Source organism: Triticum dicoccoides, chromosome 5A (assembly GCF_002162155.2).
Source record: "Triticum dicoccoides isolate Atlit2015 ecotype Zavitan chromosome 5A, WEW_v2.0, whole genome shotgun sequence".
Lineage (NCBI taxonomy): Eukaryota > Viridiplantae > Streptophyta > Magnoliopsida > Poales > Poaceae > Triticum > Triticum dicoccoides.
This window is the reverse complement of record NC_041388.1, coordinates 598474385-598501281: the sequence shown is the minus strand read 5'-3', so window position 1 is coordinate 598501281 and position 26897 is coordinate 598474385. Positions and strand designations below refer to the sequence as shown.

At 46.4% G+C, this 26897-nt stretch overlaps 1 protein-coding gene across 4 annotated transcripts; it reads right to left on the bottom strand.

Annotated features, from left to right (window-relative positions):
- Positions 1–173: 173 nt before the first annotated feature.
- On the bottom strand, positions 174–26465 carry LOC119303217. Of its 4 annotated transcripts, XR_005147858.1 has the most exons (4): positions 26069–26465; positions 25730–25786; positions 1149–1249; positions 174–496 (listed from the first exon to the last, which is right to left on the bottom strand). XR_005147858.1 is itself a non-coding variant. In XM_037580322.1 (3 exons), the coding sequence occupies exons 1-3, from the start codon at positions 26412–26414 to the stop codon at positions 10844–10846; spliced, it is 417 nt and encodes a 138-aa protein (XP_037436219.1). In that variant the 5' UTR covers positions 26415–26465; the 3' UTR covers positions 10815–10843. The 4 variants fall into 4 exon arrangements, 1 of the variants encoding a protein (XP_037436219.1); XR_005147856.1 differs by having other exon boundaries at positions 25730–26465; XM_037580322.1 differs by lacking the exons at positions 174–496; positions 1149–1249 and adding an exon at positions 10815–10857.
- Between the last annotated feature and the right edge of the window lie 432 nt (positions 26466–26897).

Here is a 26897-nt window from a genome sequence, read left to right as displayed (position 1 = left end):
GTACCAAACATGTAACTCAGGTATTCATCTCTATGATCATATCATAGACATTTTATCCTCTTGTCACGACGATCTTCACTCTGAAATTACTTGAACCTTTCAATAATTCAGACTTGTGTTTCATCAAGTAAATATACTTAGAATCTACTCAAATCATCTGTGAAGTAAGAGCATAACAATATTCACTGCGTGCCTCAGCACTCATTGGATTGCACACATCAAATGTATTACTTCCAACAAGTTGCTCTCTTGTTTCATCTCACTAAAAAAGAGGCCTAAACATACATAAAACAAAACACAACATACAATGGCATGAATGCTACTCTGCCCAGCTCAATAATGTTAGGGGGGGACTACAGTGGTAGGGCTCGATTAATTGTACAAGTAGTCGGCTGGACCGGTCTGGGTAAGAAGAGAGCTTCTACTCTCAGGGAGACTTCTTCCTTTTGGAATCCCGCATCGTTTCGATAAATATCTGGTGCCCCTCCACCTCCAGCTTGACCAACAGAAACAAAACACATAAGGGTGTTAACTGCTTAACAAAAAAATGGACTAGCATGTGCTTTCTTATACTCCCCCCGTTCCAAATTTGAACTAAAACCACGACGAGTAATTTGGAACGGAGGGAGTAGAACCGAGAAGAGAAGGGAGGACGCCAGTGACCATAGTGCTACAATAGACAAATGCCATATTCCAGATAGAAGCGCAACAGACACCAAACCCAAGGCAGATGCCAATCATAAGCCCACAATGATCAATGTGCAGAACACCCGGGCTAAGACTAGGGCAACTATGTAGCCAAAATCAAGAGAGGGTATTTTGTCGACGAGGTAGCAAGAACCATGTTTAGCATAAAGTTTCAGGCTGCCAACAAGCTCAATAACGACGAGGAAACTTTTTTTGTAGGGCCCAGTCAACATGTGCACACTGCACATTAAACTTGCAAGTGCAGACATATCTAGTCGATGCTAATCTCATTTGCAGTCATTTTTCATGCATAACTGAATATAGGTGAGGGCATGTGCCTATGTCAATTATTTTTAGCAGCATTATCTCAATGGTAGTTGTTGTGCTTAACAAATTCAAGATGAATAGAATGTTACTAATGATAAAGCAATAAGAAGAGTTGTGATTTAGTAACCACTCACACTCTATCTGCTCCTTGATGAGTAAAGTTTGAAGCAACTACCAAAAGTTGGCCACTATGGTTGTACGCCATTGATGCCACACTGCCCGAAAAGCTAGGAAACTGCACGGGTAAAATGATTATACTTTCAAGTTACGAACCGAAGAACAAAAAAGGAAGTACAGTACGTGATAGTAAAAATACAATGGAAAACAAAACTATCACAGGCAGGGCCCAAAAGTTTACTTTTATGTTTAGTTGTTCATGGCAGCATCAATCATGTAATACGTGCAATATTAAGTACAGATATTTAGCAAGTGTTCAGTACCTAAGAAACCTTGTGAAGAACAAATGAATAATATTGATCAACCAGATGTTTCTCCAAAATATAGCAGAAACATCACATAGTACTGCGAACGGCTCCCCTCTTGGAAGGCGAGAAATGAATCGACTCAAGGCGGCCAAACAACCAGTAAGCTTTTAAAGATCATGCGCACGCACAGAACGTTTCATCCGGAGTATAGCACCAACTTTCTCTGGGTTAGCGTCGATCCCTTATCCGGACACGAGGAAGCCGAGTAACTTTCCGCCAGAAACTTCAAATGTACATTTTGATGCATTAAAGTTGATATCATACCTTCTGAGGTTGGCAAAGGTTTCTGCAAGGTCAGCCAGCAGGTTGGAACCCTTACGTGACTTGACCACAATGTCATCCATGTATGCTTCCACATTCCAACTGATTTGAGTGAGCAGACACTTCTGAATCATCCTCATGAATGTGGCCCCGGTGTTCTTCAGGCCGAATGGCATGGTGACATAACAGAAGCATCCGAATGGAGTAATGAAAGCCGTTTTTATCTCATCGGGTCCATACAGTCGGATCTGATGGTACTCGGAATAGGCGTCCAGGAAAGACAATCTCTCACACCCCGCAGTCGAGTCGACGATTTGGTCTATGCGGGGGAGAGGAAAATGATCTTTCGGGCAGGCCCGATTGATATGCTTGAAGTCAATGCACATGCGAAGTGAATCGTCCTTCTTGGGGACCATGACAACATTGGTGAGCCACTCGGAGTGATAGATTTCTCGGATGAACTCAGCTGCTAGGAGCCAAGCCACTTCCTCACCAATTGCTTTCCTCTTCTGTACGGCGGACTGTCGAAGATGTTCTTTGACTGGTTTTACTTTCGGGTCGACTCGCAAACGGTGCTCAGCCAGTCCCCTGGGTACACCCGGCATGTCAGAAGGTTTCCATGCAAAGATGTCCCAGTTCTCACGAAGGACCTGGATGAGCGCTTCTTCCTATTTGCTGTCGAGTGTAGTTGAGATGTGAGTAGGAGCAGCATCAGGATCGGTCGGGTGAATATGAATCGGCTTGATTTCACCGGACGACTGAAATGCAGAGTTAGTTGCAGGCTTCTTGGATCGCAGCAAATCACTCGGATTTGCATTTTTCCGGTATTCTTGCATTTCAACTGCTGCTATTTGTGCATCGGCGATTTTTGAGACCTTCTGGAAGCACTCTTCTGCCTTCTGCCGATTGCCAGTGACAGTGATCACTCCTCTGGGATCATACATTTTTAACTTGAGTTACACATAACATGGTCGAGCCATAAAACGCGCATAGGCAGGCCTACCCAGAATAGCATGATAAGCACTCTGGAAATCCACCATTTCAAATGCCAACTTTTCTTTGCGGTAATTCTTGGAATCACTGAAAACCACATCAAGTGCAATCTGACCGAGTGATTCAGCCTTCTTGCCAGGGATAACGCCATGGAAACTCATGTTGCTCGCACTAAGCTTGGACATCGGAATGCCCATCCCCTTCAAGGTCTCAGCATACAGGATATTTAGGCCACTACCACCATCCATCAGCACTTTAGTCAGTCGAGTGCCTTCAACAACTAAGTCGATCACCAGCGCTTGCCTCCTAGGGGTGGCTATATGTGCTGGGTGATCGGACTGGTCGAATGTAATGGCAGTCTGGGACCACTTCAAATAACTTGGTGTTGCCGAAGCAACCATGTTCACCTCTCTGTTAATGACTTTCAGTCGACTTTTGCTTTCAACATCAGCAAAAATCATCAGAGTGGAATTGACATTGGGAAAACCATCATCATCTTCATCCCTATCTTCACCTTTGTCTGACTCCTTTTTCTTCTCTTTGGGTTGTTTCTCCCGAAACTGCTGGATCAGGAGCCGACACTGTAGAGTGGTGTGTTTAGGGTAAATGAAATTGCCCTCTTCATCTTTTTTGGTGTGAATGTGGCATGGTAAATCCAACACATCATTTTCATCTTGATCTTTAACTTTCTTGGGGTTCCATGGCCTTTGGGATTCCCCTTGAACTTCCCTTGAGCCACCACTAAAGCTTCACCAGGAGCTGCTGGTTCGGCCTTCCGCTTCTGTTTCCGACTGGAATTCCCTCCTCTAGTTTTTTGGGCGACTGTTTTGTGCTTGCCACTCCGAAGTCGGTCTTCCTCTTCACCGTTAGCGTACTTGGTGGCAATCTCCATCATCCGACTCAGGAACATATCCCCTTTCTGACCGAACTTCAGATTCAACTCTCGATACTTAACGCCCTCCTTGAAGGCACAGACTGCTTGATGATCTGACACACTCTCTACTGTGTGGTGCAATGTGATCCATCTCTGGATATAATCTCTCATGGTCTCATTCGGTTTCTGCACACAAGACTGCAACTCTGTCAACCCTGCTAGTCGTTTGCATGTACCTTCAAAGGTTCTAACAAACACTCGGGCCAGTTCTTCCCAACTATATATGCTGCCAGGCGCAAACTGATTCAACCATGCTCTGGCCGAGACTTCTAACATCAGAGGAAGGTGCTTCATGGCCACTTCGTCATTGCCACCACCAATCTGAACAGCCACTCGGTAGTCCTCAAGCCAAGTGTCAGGCTTGGACTCTCTAGTAAACTTACTGATTCCAGTTGCCAATCTGTAGTTGGGAGGAATCACTGCTGCCCTGATGGCTCTGCTAAAGTACTCTGGACCTGAAACATGTACTCTGCTGCCAGTCAGATAATCTCTGTCATGGCCTTGTTTGTGTGCTTTGTGTTGGAAATATGCCCTAGAGGCAATAATAAATTAGTTATTATTATATTTCCTTATTCATGATAATAGTTTATTATCCATGCTAGAATTGTATTGATAGGAAACTCAGATACATGTGTGGATACATAGACAACACCATGTCCCTAGTAAGCCTCTAGTTGACTAGCTCGTTGATCAATAGATGGTTACGGTTTCCTGACCATGGACATTGGATGTCATTGATAACGGGATCACATCATTAGGAGAATGATGTGATGGACAAAGACCCAATCCTAAGCCTAGCACAAGATCATGTAGTTCGTATGCTGAAGCTTTTCTAATGTCAAGTATCATTTCCTTAGACCATGAGATTGTGCAACTCCCGGATACCGTAGGAGTGCTTTGGGTGTGCCAAATGTCACAACGTAACTGGGTGACTATAAAGGTGCACTACGGGTATCTCCGAAAGTGTCTGTTGGGTTGGCACGAATCGAGACTGGGATTTGTCACTCCGTGTAAACGGAGAGGTATCTCTGGGCCCACTCGGTAGGACATCATCATAATGTGCACAATGTGATCAAGGAGTTGATCACGGGATGATGTGTTACGAAACGAGTAAAGAGACTTTCCAGTAACGAGATTGAACAAGGTATCGGGATACCGACGATCGAATCTCGGGCAAGTATCGTACCGCTAGACAAAGGGAATTGTATACGGGATTGATTAAGTCCTTGACATCGTGGTTCATCCGATGAGATCATCGTGGAACATGTGGGAGCCAACATGGGTATCCAGATCCCGCTGTTGGTTATTGACCGGAGAGTCATCTCGGTCATGTCTGCATGTCTCCCGAACCCGTAGGGTCTACACACTTAAGGTTCGGTGACGCTAGGGTTATAGAGATATTAGTATGCGGTAACCCGAAAGTTTTTCGGAGTCCCGGATGAGATCCCGGACATCACGAGGAGTTTCGGAATGGTTCAGAGGTAAAGATTTATATATGGGAAGTCTTGTTTTGGTCGCCAGAAAAGTTTCGCGCATTATCGGTATTGTACCGGGAGTGCCGGAAGGGTCCCGGGGGTCCACCGGGTGGGGGCACCTGCCCCGGGGGGGCACATGGGCTGTAGGGGGTGCGCCTTGGCCTGTATGGGCCAAGGGCACCAGCCCTAAGAGGCCCATGCGCCAAGAGATAAGAAAAGGAAGAGTCCTAAAGGGGGAAGGCACCTCCGAGGTGCCTTGGGGAGGATGGACTCCTCCCTGGCCGCACCCTTCCTTGGAGGAAGGGCCAAGGCTGCACCCCCCTCTCCCTTGGCCCTATATATAGTGGGGGGAAGGGAGGGCAACCAAACCTAAGCCCTGGCGCCTCCCTCTCCCTCCCATGACACATCTCCCTCCTCCCGTAGCGCTTGGCGAAGCCCTGTTGGAATCCCGCTACTTCCACCACCACGCCGTCGTGCTGCTGGATCTCCATCAACCTCTCCTCCCCCCTTGCTGGATCAAGAAGGAGGAGACGTCGCTGCTCCGTATGTGTGTTGAACGCGGAGGTGCCGTCCGTTCGGCGCTAGGATCATCGGTGATTTGGATCACGACGAGTACGACTCCATCAACCCCGTTCTCTTGAATGCTTCTGCGCGCGATCTACAAGGGTATGTAGATCCACTCCTCCCTCGTTGCTAGATGACTCCATAGATAGATCTTGGTGACACGTAGGAAAATTTTGAATTTATGCTACGTTCCCCAACAGTGGCATCATGAGCTAGGTCTATGCGTAGTTACTATGCACGAGTAGAACACAAAGTAGTTGTGGGCGTTGATTTTGTTCAATATGCTTACCGTTACTAGTCCAATCTTGATTCGGCGGCATTGTGGGATGATGTTGGGTTTCGTAGTAATTTCAAAAAAATTCCTACACACACGCAAGATCATGTGATGCATAGCAACGAGAGGGGAGAGTGTTGTCTACGTACCCACGCAGACCGACTGCGGAAGCATTGACGCAACGTAGAGGAAGTAGTCGTACGTCTTCACGATCCAACCGATCAAGCACCGAAACTACGACACCTCCGAGTTCGAGCACACGTTCAGCTCGATGACGATCCCCAGACTCCGATCCAGCAAAGTGTCGGGGAAGAGTTCCGTCAGCATGACGGCGTGGTGACGATCTTGATGCACTACAGCAGCAGGGCTTCGCCTAAACTCCGCTACAGTATTATCGAGGAATATGGTGGCTGGAGGCACCGCACACGGCTAAGGAATAGATCACGTGGATCAACTTGTGTGTCTAGAGGTGCCCCCTGCCTCCGTATATAAAGGAGCCAAGGGGAGGGGTGCGGCCAGCCCTATGGAGGCGCAGGAGGAGTCCTACTCCTACCGGGAGTAGGACTCCCCCCAATCCTATTCCAAATAGGATTCCCAAGGGGGAAAGAGAGAGAGAGACGTGGCCGGCCACCTCTCCTAGTCCTAGTTGGACTAGGGGAGGGGGGAGGCGCGCAGCCCACCATGGGCAGCCCCTTTCACCTTTCCACTAAAGCCCAATAAGGCCCATATGGCTCCTGGGGGGTTCCGGTAACCTCCCGGTAATCCGGTAAAATCCCGATTTCACCCGGAACACTTCCGATATCCAAACATAGGCTTCCAATATATCAATATTTACGTCTCGACCATTTCGAGACTCCTCGTCATGTCCGTGATCACATCGGGGACTCCGAACAACCTTCGGTACATCAAAATGCATAAACTCATAATATAACTGTCATCGTAACCTTAAGCATGCGGACCCTACGGGTTCGAGAACAATGTAGACATGACCGAGACATGTCTCCGGTCAATAACCAATAGCGGACCTGGATGCCCATATTGGCTCCTACATATTCTGCGAAGATCTTTATCGGTCAGACCGCATAACAACATACGTTGTTCCCTTTGTCATCGGTATGTTACTTGCCCGAGATTCGATCGTCGGTATCCAATACCTAGTTCAATCTCGTTACTGGCAAGTCTCTTTACTCCTTCCGTAATACATCATCCCGCAACTAACTCATTAGTTGCAATGCTTGCAAGGAAAGTGATGTGCATTACCGAGAGGGCCCAGAGATACCTCTCCGACAATCAGAGCGACAAATCCTAATCTCGAAATACGCCAACCCAACATCTACCTTTGGAGACACCTGTAATGCTCCTTTATAATCACCCACTTACGTTGTGACGTTTGGTAGCACCCAAAGTGTTCCTCCGGCAAACGGGAGTTGCATAATCTCATAGTCATAGGAACATGTATAAGTCATGAAGAAAGCAATAGCAACATACTAAACGATCGGGTGCTAAGCTAATGGAATGGGTCATGTCAATCAGATCATTCAACTAATGATGTGATCCCGTTAATCAAATAACAACTCCTTTGTCTATGGTTAGGAAACATAACCATCTTTGATTAACGAGCTAGTCAAGTAGAGGCATACTAGTGACACTCTGTTTGTCTATGTATTCACACATGTATTAAGTTTCCGGTTAATACAATTCTAGCATGAATAATAAACATTTATCATGAAATAAGGAAATAAATAATAACTTTATTATTGCCTCTAGGGCATATTTCCTTCAGTCTCCCACTTGCACTAGAGTCAATAATCTAGATTATACAGTAATGATTCTAACACCCATGGAGCCTTGGTGTTGATCATGTTTTGCTCGTGGAAGAGGCTTAGTCAAAGGGTCTGCAACATTCAGATCCGTATGTATCTTGTAAATCTCTATGTCTCCCACCTGGACTAGATCCCGGATGGAATTGAAGCGTCTCTTGATGTGCTTGGTTCTCTTGTGAAATCTGGATTCCTTTGCCAAGGGAATTGCACCAGTATTGTCACAAAAGATTTTCATTGGACCCGATGCACTAGGCATGACACCTAGATCGGATATGAACTCCTTCATCCAGACTCCTTCATTTGCCGCTTCCGAAGCAGCTATGTATTCCGCTTCACATGTAGATCCCGCTACGATGCTTTGTTTAGAACTGCACCAACTTACAGCTCCACCGTTTAATGTAAACACGTATCCGGTTTGCGATTTAGAATCATCCGGATCAGTGTCAAAGCGTGCATCAACGTAACCATTTAGGATGAGCTCTTTGTCACCTCCATATATGAGAAGCATATCCTTAGTCCTTTTCAGGTATTTCAGGATGTTCTTGACCGCTGTCCAGTGATCCACTCCTGGATTACTTTGGTACCTCCCTGCTAGACTTATAGCAAGGCACACATCAGGTCTGGTACACAACATTGCATACATGATAGATCCTATCGCTGATGCATAGGGAACATCTTTCATATTCACTCTATCTTCTGCAGTGGTCGGGCATTGAGTCTTACTCAATTTCACACCTTGTAACACAGGCAAGAATCCTTTCTTTGCTTGATCCATTTTGAACTTCTTCAAAATTTTGTCAAGGTATGTTGTTTGTGAAAGTCCAATTAAGTGTTTTGATCTATCTCTATAGATCTTAATGCCTAATGTGTAAGCAGCTTCACCGAGGTCTTTCATTGAAAAACTCTTATTCAAGTATCCCTTTATGCTATCCAGAAATTCCATATCATTTCCAATTAGTAATATGTCATCCACATATAATATTAGAAATGCTACAGAGCTCCCACTCACTTTCTTGTAAATACAGGCTTCCCCGAAAGTCTGTATAAAACCAAATGCTTTGATCACACTATCAAAACGTTTATTCCAACTCCGAGAGGCTTGCACCAGTCCATAAATGGATCGCTGGAGCTTGCACACTTTGTTAGCTCCCTTTGGATCGACAAAACCTTCTGGTTGCATCATATACAATTCTTCTTCCAGAAATCCATTCAGGAATGCAGTTTTGACATCCATCTGCCAAATTTCATAATCATAAAATGTGGCAATTGCTAACATGATTCGGACAGACTTAAGCATCGCTACGGGTGAGAAGGTCTCATCGTAGTCAATCCCTTGAACTTGTCGATAACCTTTTGCGACAAGTCGAGCTTTGTAGACAGTAACATTACCATCAGCGTCAGTCTTCTTCTTGAAGATCTATTTATTCTCAGTTGCTTGCCGATCATCGGGCAAGTCAACCAAAGTCCATACTTTGTTCTCATACATGGATCCCATCTCAGATTTCATGGCTTCGAGCCACTTTGCGGAATCTGGGCTCATCATCGCTTCTTCATAGTTCGTAGGTTCATCATGATCTAGTAGCATGACTTCCAGAACAGGATTACCGTACCACTCTGGTGCGGATCTTACTCTAGTTGATCTACGAGGTTCAGTAGTATCTTGTTCTGAAGTTTCATGATCATTATCATTAACTTCCGCACTAACTGGTGTAGGTGTCATAGGAATAGTTTTCTGTGATGTGCTACTTTTCAATAAGGGACCAGGTACAGTTACCTCGTCAAGTTCTACTTTCCTCCCACTCACTTCTATCGAGAGAAACTCCTTCTCTAGAAAGTTTCCGAATTTAGCAACAAAAGTCTTGCCTTCGGATCTGTGATAGAAGGTGTATCCAATAGTTTCCTTTGGATATCCTATGAAGACACATTTCTCCGATTTGGGTTCGAGCTTATCAGGTTGAAGCTTTTTCACATAAGCATCGCAGCCCCAAACTTTTAGAAACGACAACTTTGGTTTCTTGCCAAACCACAGTTCATAAGGTGTCGTCTCAACGGATTTTGATGGTGCCCTATTTAACGTGAATGCGGCCGTCTCTAAAGCATAACCCCAAAACGATAGCGGTAAATCAGTAAGAGACATCATAGATCGCACCATATCTAGTAAAGTATGATTACGGCGTTCGGACACACCATTACGCTGTGGTGTTCCGGGTGGCATGAGTTGCGAAACTATTCCATAATTTTTCAAATATACACCAAACTCGTAACTCAAATATTCTTCTCCACGATCAGATCGTAGAAACTTTATTTTCTTGTTACGATGATTTTCAACTTCACTCTGAAATTCCTTGAACTTTTCAAATGTTTCAGACTTATGTTTCATTAAGTAGATATACCCATATCTGCTTAAATCATCTGTGAAGGTGAGAAAATAACGATATCCGCCACGAGCCTCAATATTCATCGGACCACATACATCTGTATGTATGATTTCCAACAAATCTGTTGCTCTCTCCATAGTACCGGAGAATGGTATTTTGGTCATCTTGCCCATGAGGCACGGTTCGCAAGTACCAAGTGATTCATAATCAAGTGGTTCCAAAAGTCCATCAGTATGGAGTTTCTTCATGCGCTTTACACCGATATGACCTAAACGGCAGTGCCACAAATAAGTTGCACTATCATTATCAACTCTGCATCTTATGGTTTCAACATTATGAATATGTGTATTACTACTATCGAGATTCAATAAGAATAGACCACTCTTCAAGGGTGCATGACCATAAAAGATATTACTCATATAAATAGAACAACCATTATTCTCTGATTTAAATGAATAACCGTCTCGCATTAAACAAGATCCAGAAATAATGTTCATGCTCAACGCTGGCACCAAATAACAATTATTTAGGTCTAATATTAATCCCGAAGGTAGATGTAGAGGTAGTGTGCCGACCGCGATCACATCGACTTTGAAACCGTTTCCCATGCGCATCGTCACCTCGTCCTTTGCCAGTGCCCGCTTATTCCGTAGTCCCTGTTTCGAGTTGCAAATATTAGCAACAGAACCAGTATCAAATACCCAGGTGCTACTGCGAGCTCTAGTAAGGTACACATCAATAACATGTATATCACATATACCTTTGTTCACCTTGCCATCCTTCTTATCCGCCAAATACTTGGGGCAGTTCCGCTTCCAGTGACCAGTCTGCTTGCAGTAGAAGCACTCAGTTTCAGGCTTAGGTCCAGACTTGGGTTTCTTCTCCTGAGCAGCAACTTGTTTGCTGTTCTTCTTGAAGTTCTCCTTCTTCTTCCCTTTGCCCTTTTTCTTGAAACTAGTGGTCTTGTTGACCATCAACACTTGATGCTCCTTCTTGATTTCTACCTCCGCAGCTTTCAGCATTGCGAAGAGCTCGGGAATAGTCTTGTTCATCCCTTACATGTTATAGTTCATCACGAAGCTCTTGTAGCTTGGTGGCAGTGATTGGAGAATTCTGTCAATGACGCAATCATCCGGAAGATTAACTCCCAATTAAATCAAGTGATTATTATACCCAGACATTTTGAGTATATGCTCACTGACAGAACTGTTCTCCTCCATCTTGCAGCTATAGAACTTATTGGAGACTTCATATCTCTCAATCCAGGCATTTGCTTGAAATATTAACTTCAACTCCTGGAACATCTCATATGCTCCATGACGTTCAAAACGTCGTTGAAGTCCCGATTCTAAGCCGTAAAGCATGGCACACTGAACTATCGAGTAGTCATCAGCTTTGCTCTGCCAGACGTTCATAACATCTGGTGTTGCTCCAGCAGCAGGCCTGGCACCCAGCGGTGCTTCCAGGACGTAATTCTTCTGAGCAGCAATGAGGATAATCCTCAAGTTACAGACCCAGTCCATGTAATTGTTACCATCATCTTTCAACTTTGCTTTCTCAAGGAACGCATTAAAATTCAACAGAACAACAGCACGAGCCATCTATCTACAATTAACATAAACAAGCAAGATACTATCAGGTATTAAGTTCATGATAAATTTAGTTCAATTAATCATATTACTTAAGAACTCCCACTTAGATAGACATCCCTCTAATCCTCTAAGTGATCACGTGATCCAAATCAACTAAACCATGTCCGATCATCACGTGAAATGGAGTAGTTTCATCGGTGAACATCGTTATGTTGATCATATCTACTATATGATTCACGCTCAACCTTTCGGTCTCCGTGTTCCGAGGCCATATCTGTATATGCTTGGCTCGTCAAGTATAACCTGAGTATTCCGCGTGTGCAACTGTTTTGCACCCGTTGTATTTGAACATAGAGCTTATCACACCCAATCATCACGTGGTGTCTGGGCACGACGAACTTTGGCAACGGTGCATACTCAGGGAGAACACTTCTTGATAATTTAGTGAGAGATCATCTTATAATGCCACCGTCAATCAAAGCAAGATAAGATGCATAAAAAGATAAACATCACATGCAATCAATATAAGTGATATGACATGGCCATCATCATCTTGTGCTTGTGATCTCCATCTCCGAAGCATCGTCATGATCACCATCGTCACCGGCGCGACACCTTGATCTCCATCGTAGCATCGTTGTCGTCTCGCCAATCTTATGCTTCCACGACTATCACTACCGCTTAGTAATAAAGTAAAGCATTACATCGTGATTGCATTGCATACAATAAGGCGACAACCATATGGCTCCTGCCAGTTGCCGATAACTCGGTTACAAAACATGATCATCTCATACAATAAAATTTAGCATCATGCCTTGACCATATCACATCACAACATGCCCTACAAAAACAAGTTAGACATCCTCTACTTTGTTGTTGCAAGTTTTACGTGGATGCTACGGGCTTAAGCAAGAACCAATCTCACCTACGCATCAAAACCACAACGATAGTTTGTCAAATAGACTCCGTTTTAACCTTCGCAAGGACCGGGCGTAGCCACACATGGTTCAACTAAAGTTGGAGAGACAGTCGCCCGCAAGCCACCTGTGTGCAAAGCACGTCGGGGGAACCGGTCTCGCGTAAGCGTACGCGTAAGGTTAGTCCGGGTCGTCTCGTCCAATAATGCCACCGAACCAAAGTATGACATGCTGGTAGGCAGTATGACTTATATCGCCCACAACTCACTTGTGTTCTACTCGTGCATATAACATCAACATAAATAACCTAGGCTCTGATACCATTGTTGGGTTTCGTAGTAATTTTAAAAAAATTCCTACGCACACGCAAGATCATGTGATGCATAGCAACGAGAGGGGAGAGTGTTGTCTACGTACCCACGCAGACCGACTGCGGAAGCGTTGACGCAACGTAGAGGAAGTAGTCGTACGTCTTCACGATCCAACCGATCAAGCACCGAAACTACGGCACCTCCGAGTTCGAGCACACGTTCAGCTCGATGACGATCCCCGGACTCTGATCCAGCAAAGTGTCGGGGAAGAGTTCCGTCAGCACGACGGCGTGGTGACGATCTTGATGCACTACAGCAGCAGGGTTTCGCCTAAACTCCGCTACAGTATTATCGAGGAATATGGTGGCTGGGGGCACCGCACACGGCTAAGGAATAGATCACGTGGATCAACTTGTGTGTCTAGAGGTGCCCCCCTGCCTCCGTATATAAAGGATCCAAGGGGAGGGGTGCGGCCAGCCCTATGGAGGCGCAGGAGGAGTCCTACTCCTACCGGGAGTAGGACTCCCCCCCCCCCCCAAGCCTATTCCAAATAGAATTCCCAAGGGGGAAAGAGAGAGAGAGGTGGCCGGCCACCTCTCCTAGTCCTAGTTGGACTAAGGGAGGGGGGAGGCGTGCAGCCCACCATGGGCAGCCCCTTTCACCTTTCCACTAAAGCCCAATAAGGCCCATATGGCTCCCGGGGGGTTCCGGTAACCTCCCAGTAATCCGGTAAAATCCCGATTTCACCCGGAACACTTCCGATATCCAAACATAGGCTTCCAATATATCAATCTTTATGTCTCGACCATTTCGAGACTCCTAGTCATGTCCGTGATCACATCCGGGACTCCGAACAACCTTCGGTACATCAAAATGCATAAACTCATAATATAACTGTCATCGTAACCTTAAGCGTGCGTACCCTACGGGTTCGAGAACAATGTAGACATGACCGAGACATGTCTCCGGTCAATAACCAATAGCGGACCTGGATGCCCATATTGGCTCCTACATATTCTGCGAAGATCTTTATTGGTCAGACCGCATAACAACATACGTTGTTCCCTTTGTCATCGGTATGTTACTTGCCCGAGATCCGATCGTCGGTATCCAATACCTAGTTCAATCTCGTTACCGGCAAGTCTCTTTACTCGTTCCGTAATACATCATCCCGCAACTAACTCATTAGTTGCAATGCTTGCAAGGCTTAAGTGATGTGCATTACCGAGAGGGCCCAGAGATACCTCTCCGACAATCGGAGTGACAAATCCTAATCTCGAAATACGCCAACCCAACATCTACCTTTGGAGACACCTGTAATGCTCCTTTATAATCACCCAGTTATGTTGTGACGTTTGGTAGCACCCAAAGTGTTCCTCCGGCAAACGAGAGTTGCATAATCTCATAGTCATAGGAACATGTATAAGTCATGAAGAAAGCAATAGCAACATACTAAATGATCGGGTGCTAAACTAATGGAATGGGTCATGTCAATCAGATCATTCAACTAATGATGTGATCCCGTTAATCAAATAACAACTCCTTTGTCTATGGTTAGGAAACATAACCATCTTTGATTAACGAGCTAGTCAAGTAGAGGCATACTAGTGACACTCTGTTTGTCTATGTATTCACACATGTATTAAGTTTCCGGTTAATACAATTCTAGCATGAATAATAAACATTTATCATGAAATAAGGAAATAAATAATAACTTTATTATTGCCTCTAGGGCATATTTCCTTCAGATGAAGCGGCCCGGACCGACCTTACACGTACTCTTATGTGAGACTGGTTCCACCGACTGACATGCACTAGTTGCATAAGGTAGCTAGCGGGTGTCTGTCTCTCCCACTTTAGTCGGATCGGATTCGATGAAAAGGGTCCTTATGAGGGTAAATAGCAATTGGCATATCATGTTGTGGTTTTTGCGTAGGTAAGAAACGTTCTTGCTAGAAACCCATAGCAGCCACGTAAAACAAGCAAACAACAATTAGAGGACGTCTAACTTGTTTTTGCAGGGTATGCTATGTGATGTGATATGGCCAAGAAGAATGTGATGAATGATATGTGATGTATGAGATTGATCATGTTCTTGTAATAGGAATCACGACTTGCATGTCGATGAGTATGACAACCGGCAGGAGCCATAGGAGTTGTCTTTATTTATTATATGACATGCGTGTCATTGAACAACGCCATGTAATTACTTTACTTTATTGCTAACCGTTAGCTGTAGTAGTAGAAGTAATAGTTGGCGAGACAACTTCATGAAGACACGATGATGGAGATCATGATGATGGAGATCATGGTGTCATACCGGTGACGATGATGATCATGGAGCCCCAAAGATGGAGATCAAAAGGAGCAAAGTGATGATGGCCATATCATGTCACTATTTGATTGCATGTGATGTTTATCATGTTTATACATCTTATTTGCTTAGAACGAGGGTAGTAAATAAGATGATCCCCATTAAAATTTCAAGAAAGTGTTCCCCCTAACTGTGCACCGTTGCGAAAGTTCGTCGTTTCGAAGCACCACGTGATGATCGGGTGTGATAGATTCTTACGTTCGAATACAACGGGTGTTGACGAGCCTAGCATGTACAGACATGGCCTCGGAACACATGCAAAACACTTGGGTTGACTTGACGAGCCTAGCATGTACAGACATGGCCTCGGAACACAAGAGACCGAAAGGTCGAGCATGAGTCGTATGGTAGATACGATCAACATGAAGATGTTCACCGATGTTGACTAGTCCGTCTCACGTGATGATCGGACACGGCCTAGTTGACTCGGATCATGTAATCACTTAGATGACTAGAGGGATGTCTATCTGAGTGGGAGTTCATAAGATGAACTTAATTATCCTGAACATAGTCAAAAGGTCTTCGCAAATTATGTCGTAGCTCGCGCTTCAGTTCTACTGTTTAGTTATGTTCCTAGAGAAAATTTAGTTAAAAGTTGATAGTAGCAATTATGCGGACTAGGTCCGTAAACTGAGGCTTGTCCTCATTGCTTCATAGAAGGATTATGTCCTTAATGCACTGCTCAGTGTGCTAAACCTCGAACGTCGTCTGTAGATGTTGGGAACATCTGACATACAAATTTTGATAACTACGTGATAGTTCAGTTAAACGGTTTAGAGTTGAGGCACCAAAGACGTTTTGAAACGTCGCGAAACATATGAGATGTTTCGAGGGCTGAAATTGGGATTTCAGGATCGTGCCCATGTCAAGAGTTATGAGACCTCCGGCGATTTTCTTAGCCTGCAAACTAAGGAGAAAAGCTCAATTGTTGAGCTTGTGCTCAGATTGTCTGAGTACAACAATCATTTGAATCGAGTGGGAGTTGATCTTCCAGATGAGATATTGATGTTTCTCCGAAGTCATTACCACCAAGCTGCTAGAGCTTCGTGATGAACTATAATATATCAGGGACATATATGATGATCCTTGAGATATTCGCGATGTTTGACACCATGAAAGTAGAAATCAAGAAGGAGCATCAATTGTTGATTAGTGAAACCACTAGTTTCAAGAAGGGCAAGGGCACGAAGGGATACTTCATGAAACGGCAATTCAGCTGCTGCTCTAGTGAAGAAACCCAAGGTTGAACCCAAACCCGAGACTAAGTGCTTCTGTAATAAGGGGAACAGCCACTGGAGCAGAATTACCCTAGATACTTGGTAGATGAGAAGGCTGGCAAGGTCGATAAAAGTATATTGGATATACATTGTGTTAATATGTACTTTACTAGTACTCCTAGTAGCACCAGGGTATTAGATACCGGTTCGGTTCCTAAGTGTTAGTAACTCAAAATAAAAGCTACGGAATAAACGGAGACTAGCTAAAGGTGAGATGACGATATGTGTTGGAAGTATTTCCAAGGTTGATCAAATATCGTACGCTCCCTCTACCATCGAGATTGGTATTAAAACCTAAATAATTGTTGTTTGGTGTTTGCGTTGAGCATAGACATGATTGGATTATGTCTATCGCGACACGCTTATTCATTTAAGGAGAATAATGGTTACTCTGTTTATTTGAATAATACCATCCCGATCGTAGTGATACACATTTTCATGCCAAAGGTATAAGATAGTAATGATAGTACCACACAAATGTGGCACTGTAATTTGAGTCATATTGGTATAAAACGCATGAAGAAGCTCCATGTTGATGGATCTTTGGACTCACTCATTTTTGAAAGGTTTGAGACATGCGAACCATGTCTATTGGTGTATATGCATGAAGAAACCCCATGAAAATGGATCGTTTGGACTCACTTGATTTTTGAATCACTTGAGACATGCAAATCATACCACATGGGCAAGAAGACTGAAAGCCTTGGTTTCAGTAAAATGGAACTAGAAAGCAACTTGTTGGAAGTAATACATTTTGATGTGTGCAGTCCAATGAGTGCTGAGGCATGTAGTGGATATCGTTATGTTCTTACTTCATAGATGATTTGAGTAGATGTTGAGTATATTTACTTGATGAATCACGAGTCTGAATTATTGAAAGGTTCAAGTAATTTCAGGGTGAAGTTGAAAGTTCATCGTGACAAGAGGATAAAATATCTATGATATGATCATAGAGATGAGTTACGAGTTTAGCACAGAATTAAGACATTGTGAAAATTATTTCACAACTGATACAGCCTGGAACACCATAGTGTGATGGTGTGTCCGAACATCATAACTGAACCCTATTGGATATGATGCATACCATGATGTCTCTTATCGAATTACCACAATACTTTATAGGTTAGGCATTAGAGACAACCACATTCACTTTAAATAGGGCACCACGTAATTCCGATGAGATGACACCGTATGAACTATGGTTTAGAGAAACCTAAGCTGTCATTTCTTAAAAGTTTGGGGCTGCGACGCTTATGTGAAAAAGTTTCAGGCTGATAAGCTTGAACCCAAAGCGGATAAATGCATATTCATAGGACACCCAAAAACAGTTGGGTATACCTCCTGTCTCAGATTCGAAAGCAATAAGGGATTGTTTCTAGAGTCAGGTCCTTTCTCGAGGAAAAGTTTCTCTCAAAAGAATTGAGTGGGAGGATGGTGAAGACTTGATGAGGTTATTGAACCGTCTCTTCAACTAGTGTGTGGCAGAGCACAGGGAGTTGTTCCTGTGGCACCTACACCAATTGAAGTGGAAGCTTATGATAGTGATCATGAAACTTCAGATCAAATCACTACCAAACCTCGTGGGATGACAAGGATGCGTACTACTTTAGAGTGGTATGTAATCCTGTCTTGAAAGTCATGTTGCTAGACAACAATGAACCTACGAGCTATGAAGAAGCGATGGTGGGCCTGGATTCCAAAATGGCTCGAGGCCATATAATCCGAGAGAGGATCCATATATAAACAAAGTGTAGACTTTGGGAGAACTACTTGATGGTCGTAAGGCTGTTAGGTACATATGGATTTTAAAAGGAAGACGGACAATGATGGTAAATGTCACCATTAAGAAAGCTCGACTTGTCGTTAAGATGTTTTCCGACAAGTTCAAGGAGTTGACTACGATGAGACTTTCTCACTCGTAGCGATGCTAAGGGTCTGTTGGAATTATATTAGCGATTACTGCATTATTTATGAAATCTTGCAGATAGGATGTCAAAACATTGTTTCCTCGACGTTTTTTCGAGGAAAGGTTGTATGTGATACAAACCGGAAGGTTTTGTCAATCCTGAAAGATGCTAATAAGTATGCAAAGCTCCAGCAATCCTTCTAGGGACTGGAGTAAGCATCTCGGAGTTGAAATATATGCTTTGGTGATGATCAAAGATTTTGGGTTTATACAAAGTTTATGAGAAACTTGTATTTCCAAAGAAGTGAGTGGGAGCACTATAGAATTTCTGATGAGTATATGTTATTGACATATTGTGGATCAGAAATGACGTAGAATTTCTGGAAAGCATATAGGGTCATTTGAAAGGTGTTTTTCAATGGAAAACCTGGATTAAGCTACTTGAACATTAAGCATCAAGATCTATAAAGATAGATCAAAAAACGCTTAATGGTACTTTTAAATGAGCATATACCTTGACATGATCTTGAAGGTGTTCAAGATGGATCAGCCAAAGAAGGAGTTCTTGCCTGAGTTGTAAGGTATGAAGTTAAGACTTAAAGCTCGACCAAGGCAGAATAGAGAGAAAGGACGAAGGTCGTCCCCTATGCTTAAGACATAGGCTCTACAGTATGCTATGTTGTGTACCGCACCTGAAATGTGCCTTGCCATGAGTCAGTCAAGGGGTACAAGAGTGATCTAAGAATGGATCATAGGACAGCAGTCAAAGTTATCCTTAGTAACTCGTGGACTAAGGAATTTTCTCGATTATGGAGGTGGTAAAAGAGTTCGTCGTAAAGGGTTACGCCGATGCAAACTTTGACACTAATCCAGATTATTCTGAGTAGTAAACTGGATTCGTATAGTAGAACAGTTATTTGGAATAGCTCCAAATAGAACGTGGTAGCTGCATCTAGGAGATGACATAGATATTTGTAAAGCACACACGGATCTGAAAGATTCAGACCCGTTGACTATAACATCTCTCACAAGCATAACATGATCAAACCCAGAACTCATTGAGTGTTAATCACATGGTAATGTGAACTAGATTATTGACTCTACTAAAATCTTTGGGTGTTAGTCACATGGGGATGTGACCTTGAGTGTTAATCACATATCGATGTGAACTGGATTATTGACTCTAGTGCAAGTGGGAGACTGTTGGAAATATGCCCTAGAGGCAATAATAAATTAGTTATTATTATATTTCCTTGTTCATGATAATCGTTTATTATCCATGCTAGAGTTGTATTGATAGGAAACTCAGATACATGTGTGGATACATAGACAACACCATGTCCCTAGTAAGCCTCTAGTTGACTAGCTCGTTGATCAATAGATGGTTACGGTTTCCTGACCATGGACATTGGATGTCATTGACAACGGGATCACATCATTAGGAGAATGATGTGATGGACAAAGACCCAATCCTAAGCCTAGCACAAGATCATGTAGTTCGTATGCTGAAGCTTTTCTAATGTCAAGTGTCATTTCCTTAGACCATGAGATTGTGCAACTCCTGGATACCGTAGGAGTGCTTTGGATGTGCCAAACGTCACAACGTAACTGGGTGACTATAGAGGTGCACTACGGGTATCTCCGAAAGTGTCTGTTGAGTTGGCACAAATCGAGACTGGGATTTGTCACTCCATGTAAACGGAGAGGTATCTCTGGGCCCACTCGGTAGGACATCATCATAATGTGCACAATGTGATCAAGGAGTTGATCACGGGATGATGTGTTATGAAACTAATAAAGAGACTTGCCAGTAACGAGATTGAACAAGGTATCGGGATACCGACGATCGAATCTCGGGCAAGTATCGTACCGCTAGACAAAGGGAATTGTATACGGAATTGATTAAGTCCTTGACATCGTGGTTCATCCGATGAGATCATCGTGGAACATGTGGGAGCCAACATGGGTATCCAGATCCCGCTGTTGGTTATTGACCGGAGAGTCATCTCGGTCATGTCTGCATATCTCCCGAACCCGTAGGGTCTACACACTTAAGGTTCGGTGACGCTAGGGTTATAGAGATATTAGTATGCGGTAACCCGAAAGTTGTTCGAAGTCCCGGATAAGATCCCGGACGTCACGAGGAGTCCCGGAATGGTCCGGAGGTAAAGATTTATATATGGGAAGTCTTGTTTTGGTCGTCGGAAAAGTTTCGCGCATTATCGGTATTGTACCGGGAGTGCCGGAAGGGTCCCGGGGATCCACCGGGTGGGGCCACCTGCCCCGGGGGGCCACATGGGCTGTAGGGGGTGCGCCTTCGCCTGTATGGGCCAAGGGCACCAGCCCCAAGAGGCCCATGCGCCAAGAGATAAGGAAAGGAAGAGTCCTAAAGGGGGAAGGCACCTCCGAGGTGCCTTGGGGAGGATGAACTCCTCCCTGGCCGCACCCTTCCTTGGAGGAAGGGCCAAGGCTGCGGCCCCCATCCTCTCCCTTGGCCCTATATATAGTGGGGGGAAGGGAGGGCAATCAAACCTAAGCCCTGGCGCCTCCCTCTCCCTCCCATGACACATCTCCCTCCTCCCGCAGCGCTTGGCGAAGCCCTGTTGGAATCCCGCTACTTCCACCACCACGCCGTCGTGCTGCTGGATCTCCATCAACCTCTCCTCCCCCCTTGCTGGATCAAGAAGGAGGAGACGTCGCTGCTCCGTACGTGTGTTGAACGCGGAGGTGCCGTCCGTTCGACGCTAGGATCATCGGTGATTTGGATCACGATGAGTACGACTCCATCAACCCCGTTCTCTTGAACGCTTCCGCGCGCGATCTATAAGGGTATTTAGATCCACTCCTCCCTCGTTGCTAGATGACTCCATAGATAGATCTAGGTGACACGTAGGAAAATTTTGAATTTATGCTACGTTCCCCAACACTTTGTTCCTGTCGACCAGACCTTGAACGAGGATAGATCTCGCATCAAAATCTGGCTCTCTGGGGTCGACCGGAATTCTTCGTCCAGCGCTGTGAGGGCGTCTGTCATCGTGCTATCGAGGCACATATGACCCACTCCTCAGAGGAGGCGTGGGCACTCGACGACGATCGTCATGGTCTCGGTGATCATGTTGCTCACGGTTTCTGTACTGATCTCGCCGGTCCCCATGTCCCTCACGCCGCGAGGGCGATCTTGGGCTGTGAGCCGACTGAACAGTGTCTGCCATCACAGATCTGCTATGAATCCTATTCCGCGACTGAGATACCGTTGTGTTCAGTTCTCCAGCTGTCCGGAGTAAAGCCTGGATCTGCATCAAACCTCTGCGAGCCTCCGACTGGGAAGGCTGAATCGACTCTGCTATTCGGGCTGCAGCTGTGAGATTCTGAATCGGAATTCGGTATACCTGAGTTGAGGGCGGGAAAAGCTGTCGTCGACTGGATTCAGGAATCCGCTGCCGAGCACGCTCGTCCAGTGCGTGCCGAAGGTTCTCCAGTCGAGTGCGCTCAGCCAAGTTGGTCAGGCGCGCCTCCTCCAAGGCCCGGGCCTCGGGGGTCTCTCCAACGATATGAGTGTGAAGTGCATCCATATTGCGGCAGCGGAGCTCTTCCCTCTGCTGCAAAGAAAAAGGCTCGGGGCGGTACTCTTCATGAACACGCAACGGATCGCCACCGCCATCACCACCATCCTCGCGGGTGAAGCCAGGAGAACTGTGTGGTCCATTGACCATCAGAACTTCCGCCGCGGGGTCACTGCTGTCGCACTCGGATGCAGTCTCGACGGAGCGAGTCGACAGGTCGAACATGCCGTAGAGAGTTTCGTCGGGCTCGATTGCCGCGACCTGTGGAGTGGCCGACTAGCGGGCCACCGCATGCCTCACCCACCGCTAGAGTCATGACCGGCCGGAACGCTTGCGCCGGCGGACAGTGGGGAGCGAGGATGCTACGGGAACCGACCGATACTGAGTCGACGGCTGCCGGAGGAGAACGCCACGGACGCACACGCTAAAGTGCGTCGCCCCGCGAGCGGGGAGCGCATCAACGTCGAGTGGAGCCTCTTGGAGCCAGGCGGAGTTGTCGACGACGAAGATGAGCGCGCCGAGATGGATCTCACGGCCCTCAGCCAAACCTCCGCCGGAAACCATGATGATGGGAATCGAGGAAAACGCAACTTTCACCGAAAAATCGCTAAGACACCTGCCCCAAGGTGGGCGCCAACTGTTGTGGTTCTAAAGCTGACAGTAGAATTGGGGGTAGGTATGTAGAGGCAAGGTCCTAGCTACGGCGAAGTTGTAGACACGAGATTTACGAGTTCAGACCCTTCGCGGAGGAAGTAACAGCCCTACGTCTCGGTACCCGGAGGCGGTCGACTGAATTATGCGTGTGTGATATTACAGGGGTGCGAACCCTTGTGCCTGTGGAGGGGTGGCTTATATAGAGTGCGCCAGGACCTCGGTACCCGGAGGCGGTCGACTGAATTATGCGTGTGTGATATTACAGGGGTGCGAACCCTTGTGCCTGTGGAGGGGGTGGCTTATATAGAGTGCGCCAGGATCCCAGCCAGCCCACGACGCCAAGGGTTCAATGTTCATAAAGAGAGAGCGTTACAGGTAACGTCTGTATTAAAGTGACATAAATGATCATTAAGTCTACGAGTAAACGCTCGATCGTTGCCGCGCTGAGTGATTTTAGGTCTTCTGGTTGTCGAGTGATAGTCTTCATGGTCGAGTGACTTAGAGTCTTCCGAGTGGAATACTTCATGTTCGAGTGGATGATGACTTCTCAAATGCTTCTGGTTTTAGGGTGATGTCCTAGGGAAGGGTGTCTAGGCCAGGCCTATGACCCTATCCTAGGTATATAGCTTCATCACCAGGGGAAACCCTAGATCTGGGTCTACCGGATCGGACGATGACAACGCCTTCGATGGCGTGCCCCCTCCTGAGGGCATCGTTTTGAAACAGGAGCTGGCTGGAGGGGACGAGGAGGAGCGGTGTTTCATCTACCGCAAGGCCGACGACGGATCCCGGCGGCATGGCGCTGCGGAGTTTCGGTGACGGACGCGTGTGGATGAACTCGCGCAGGAGGACAACATTGTCTGGCGTCGTGGTGGCGTCGATGACAAAGAGACCTAGCACGGTAGATGCAACAGTACAACTCTGAAGATGGATTGGTGGCAGGTGGCTGCGGCGGCCTCATACCCGGCAGGCGTCCTGGTTGAGGAGTGCGCCAGACTGGTGGGTGCCCCATACCTGGCAGGCGTCCTGATTGAGACCTCACGTTTTAGATGTTAGGTTTGGCTGCGAGGTCTGTTTGGTATTAGGCCCAGACTATCAACATCCCTATATCAACTGGATTGAAGTAGCGACAGATCTTGCCTAGATGGTGGCTTTAGTCTTACTATTGTATGACTTTGTAAGGTTTGGTGTGAATAATGAATAAAGTGGCTGCATGCATCGTCCAGATGCAGAGGCCGGGGATCCTCCTCCATTTCTAAAAAAAAGCAACTCAAACCCCAAGTGTCTTAACTCAACAAAGTCTACTTCAATGATGCATGCTAGCTTAATTTCATAATTTGCCATCACACTCGCATCGAGTTGAATAATAGCAGCAACTCAACTCAAAACAACTCATATGTGTAGTGACCAGTCTGTTTTGAGTTGTTAAAGCTGTCTGGCCTGCTGGTGACTAATCACGCACCTAATTCTTATCCATCTAACTCTAACCACATGCACTTGGGCGCAGATTCGATGAACTAGCAATGATTTATCAAGTCCATCGATATGTGACGTGTTATTTACATAGCTGGACAAATCAATTAGTAGTGGATGCGATAGCTGGACAAATCAATTTGTAGTGGATGCAACTGCTGCCTTATTAACAAGAAGGGCTTGCTGTCTAGCTTGCAAGTCTTGTTTGAATATATAACGATTGATTTGCATCATAATTAGGTAAGGCAGCAAGATGGTTGCAAATGCAATGAACTTTTCTTGAGATCTGGTAGCTAGGTCTAGTTTAGAGCATCTACAGCCGAACATCTCAAACCCGCCTCATACGCCCGGGCGGGCCGCCCGGTCACTATCCGGTCGTGAACTCTCGATCTAGACGGGCGTCTCATAAACGCCCGAGATGACCGGCACCCCTCATATCCAGCCCAAATATGGGGCCGATATGGGGGCGCCCGGGCAAGCCCGCCACGTTGGACTAACGGTGTGGTCCCACGTGGAAACGCCCGGAAAGTCGACGGTCCGAAGCTCGTCTCCTCCGTTGGACAGATGTCGCCACGTGGTGTCGCTCCGGCGGGCCACGTAGTGCCTAGCCCAGCTATATAAGTCGATCGGCGGAACTAAAACCCTACCATCCTCATTTTCCTCCGCCTCTCCGCCGCAGCTGCCACTTTCCACTCCGCCATGGCCCCATGCTGTTGGGTGAGGAGTCACCCATTTCTAACGCCGAAGCGCCGGTTTGAGCTCCTTGAGCATATCCGGGCAAGGCGCCAAGCCCGGATCAACGCGGGGCTACCTCTGGATGCACTGAATCTGGAGGAGGAAGAGGAGGAGGTAGAGGAGGATGAGTCGGAGGAGGCAGACATGAGAGGACGCTGGCGACGGGGATCTGCAGGCGGAGCAGTAGGCCATCTTTGATTTCCTCTGCTCGGAGTCGGCTGCCGAGGCCAGACGCCGTCGCCGACAGGAGATGGAGGCCGCGGAGGAGGCGGAGATGCTCACCTACATGAATGAGGTCGAGCAGGAGAAGGATGAGTCGGAGCCGTCCTCCCCACCCGTCCAGCTGTTGCTCGGCACCGTCGTCATGGACACCTCCGACGATGAAGATTGGCTAGGGTCCTACATAGTATGTAGTACATAGGTTCTTTTTTTATTGCGTGGTTTGTATGGATCTAGAAAATGAAATATGAGAGATTCGGAAGCAAAGTGCCTAATTTGAGGCGTGACCGATACTGTCCGCGGACACGCTCGATCACGTCCCCAAGCATTTGAGGGACCGGATTTGCAAAGTCGGGCTGTAGATGCTCTTATTACTCTATCTTGGGGCAGACAGGAACTAGTAAGATTCATCCGTTGATATCATCAAAATTAGTAAAACAAAAGAAAATGTAGACCCTCGGTAATCGGCATCCAATGGACAAAAAATTGAATCAACAAATATCTTACCAGAGTGGCCGGTGATGGCTCCTGCCCCCGTTCCACCTCGCTTTATTGCATTGTTACCTGCACATAAGATGAGAAAAAACCACAAACTGTTATTTTGTTTTAACAATATTACAGCATTTATAAAACAGAAAATAGCAAAATAAAAATAACAATGTAGCAAATCATGCGGCCAACAGCAAAAATCATCCAAAAGCAATCATCCAAGCTGGTAGCAACTTGGTAGCAGCCCCGACCACCGTGGGCGTGGGGAGTAGCGTTGCACTGCACGAGGAGGACGGCGGAGAACGCCATGGATTTGGACGCGCGACGTCTGATGGCAGAGATCCATGCTGGCCGGACCTGAGCTTGGCGGCGCGGTCGAGAGGAGTAGGACAGAGCCGGGACGTTGAAGCTTGCAGAAGGTGCGCCCCGCGCATGGTGGCGGAGCTTGTCGGGGCAGAGCTGGTAGGTGGTGGTCGCGCCGGACCGGCGGAACAAGGAGGCGGTGGAGATGGCCACCAAGGTCGACGGTGTGGGAGGCGAAGGAGGCCCGAACCGCTGGCGGCGGCGCCGACCGGAGGTGACTCACCCGTGGTCTGGAGCACGAGGAGGCGCTGCCGCGCTGAGGAGAGCGAGAGGAGCAGCTGCCGTGCTCGTGCTGAGGAGAGCGAGAGGAGCAGGAGGGAGGAGGAGACGCGACGGGCATAGGCGGGAGGAGAGAGAGCAGAGATTGCGTGAGGTGAGGGAGTGAGGAAAAGATAAAGTTCTGCACGTGGCAGAGCTGTGTCCACGCGGCACAGGGTCCTAGGCTCCCAGCCCGTGCGAGTGGAAACCGGAGGATGGAACGACACGATCCTCTGCAGGAACAGCAACGTTTTCCTTTTCCGAGCAATGCTAGTGGGACTATTTGATTAGATTAAAAAAGAGAATTAGGCCCACCCCACCTGAAAATCAGGGGGGCATGTATGGATTAGACGGAAGTTTATGTAGCAGGCCTTACGAATCAACCTGTGGTTGACATGGTTAGGTGGACAGTGGTATCCCAACCCATCAGGGTTCAAATCCTGGTGCTCGCATTATTTTTGGATTTATTTCAGAATTTCCGGCGATGCGCTTTCAGTGGGAGGAGACGTTCCCGTCGATGACAAGACGCCTGTCAACGAAGTCGGGCTCGCCCCGCACCCGTCGT

Coding starts and splice junctions, on each gene's coding strand:
- LOC119303217 (XM_037580322.1), bottom strand. CDS start 26,414: ATGCCCGTCGCGTCTCCTCCTCCCTCCTGCTCCTCTCGCTCTCCTCAG. Junction 25,787..26,068: donor GACCGCGCCGCCAAGCTCAG/GTCCGGCCAGCA, acceptor TCTTATGTGCAG/GTAACAATGCAATAAAGCGA.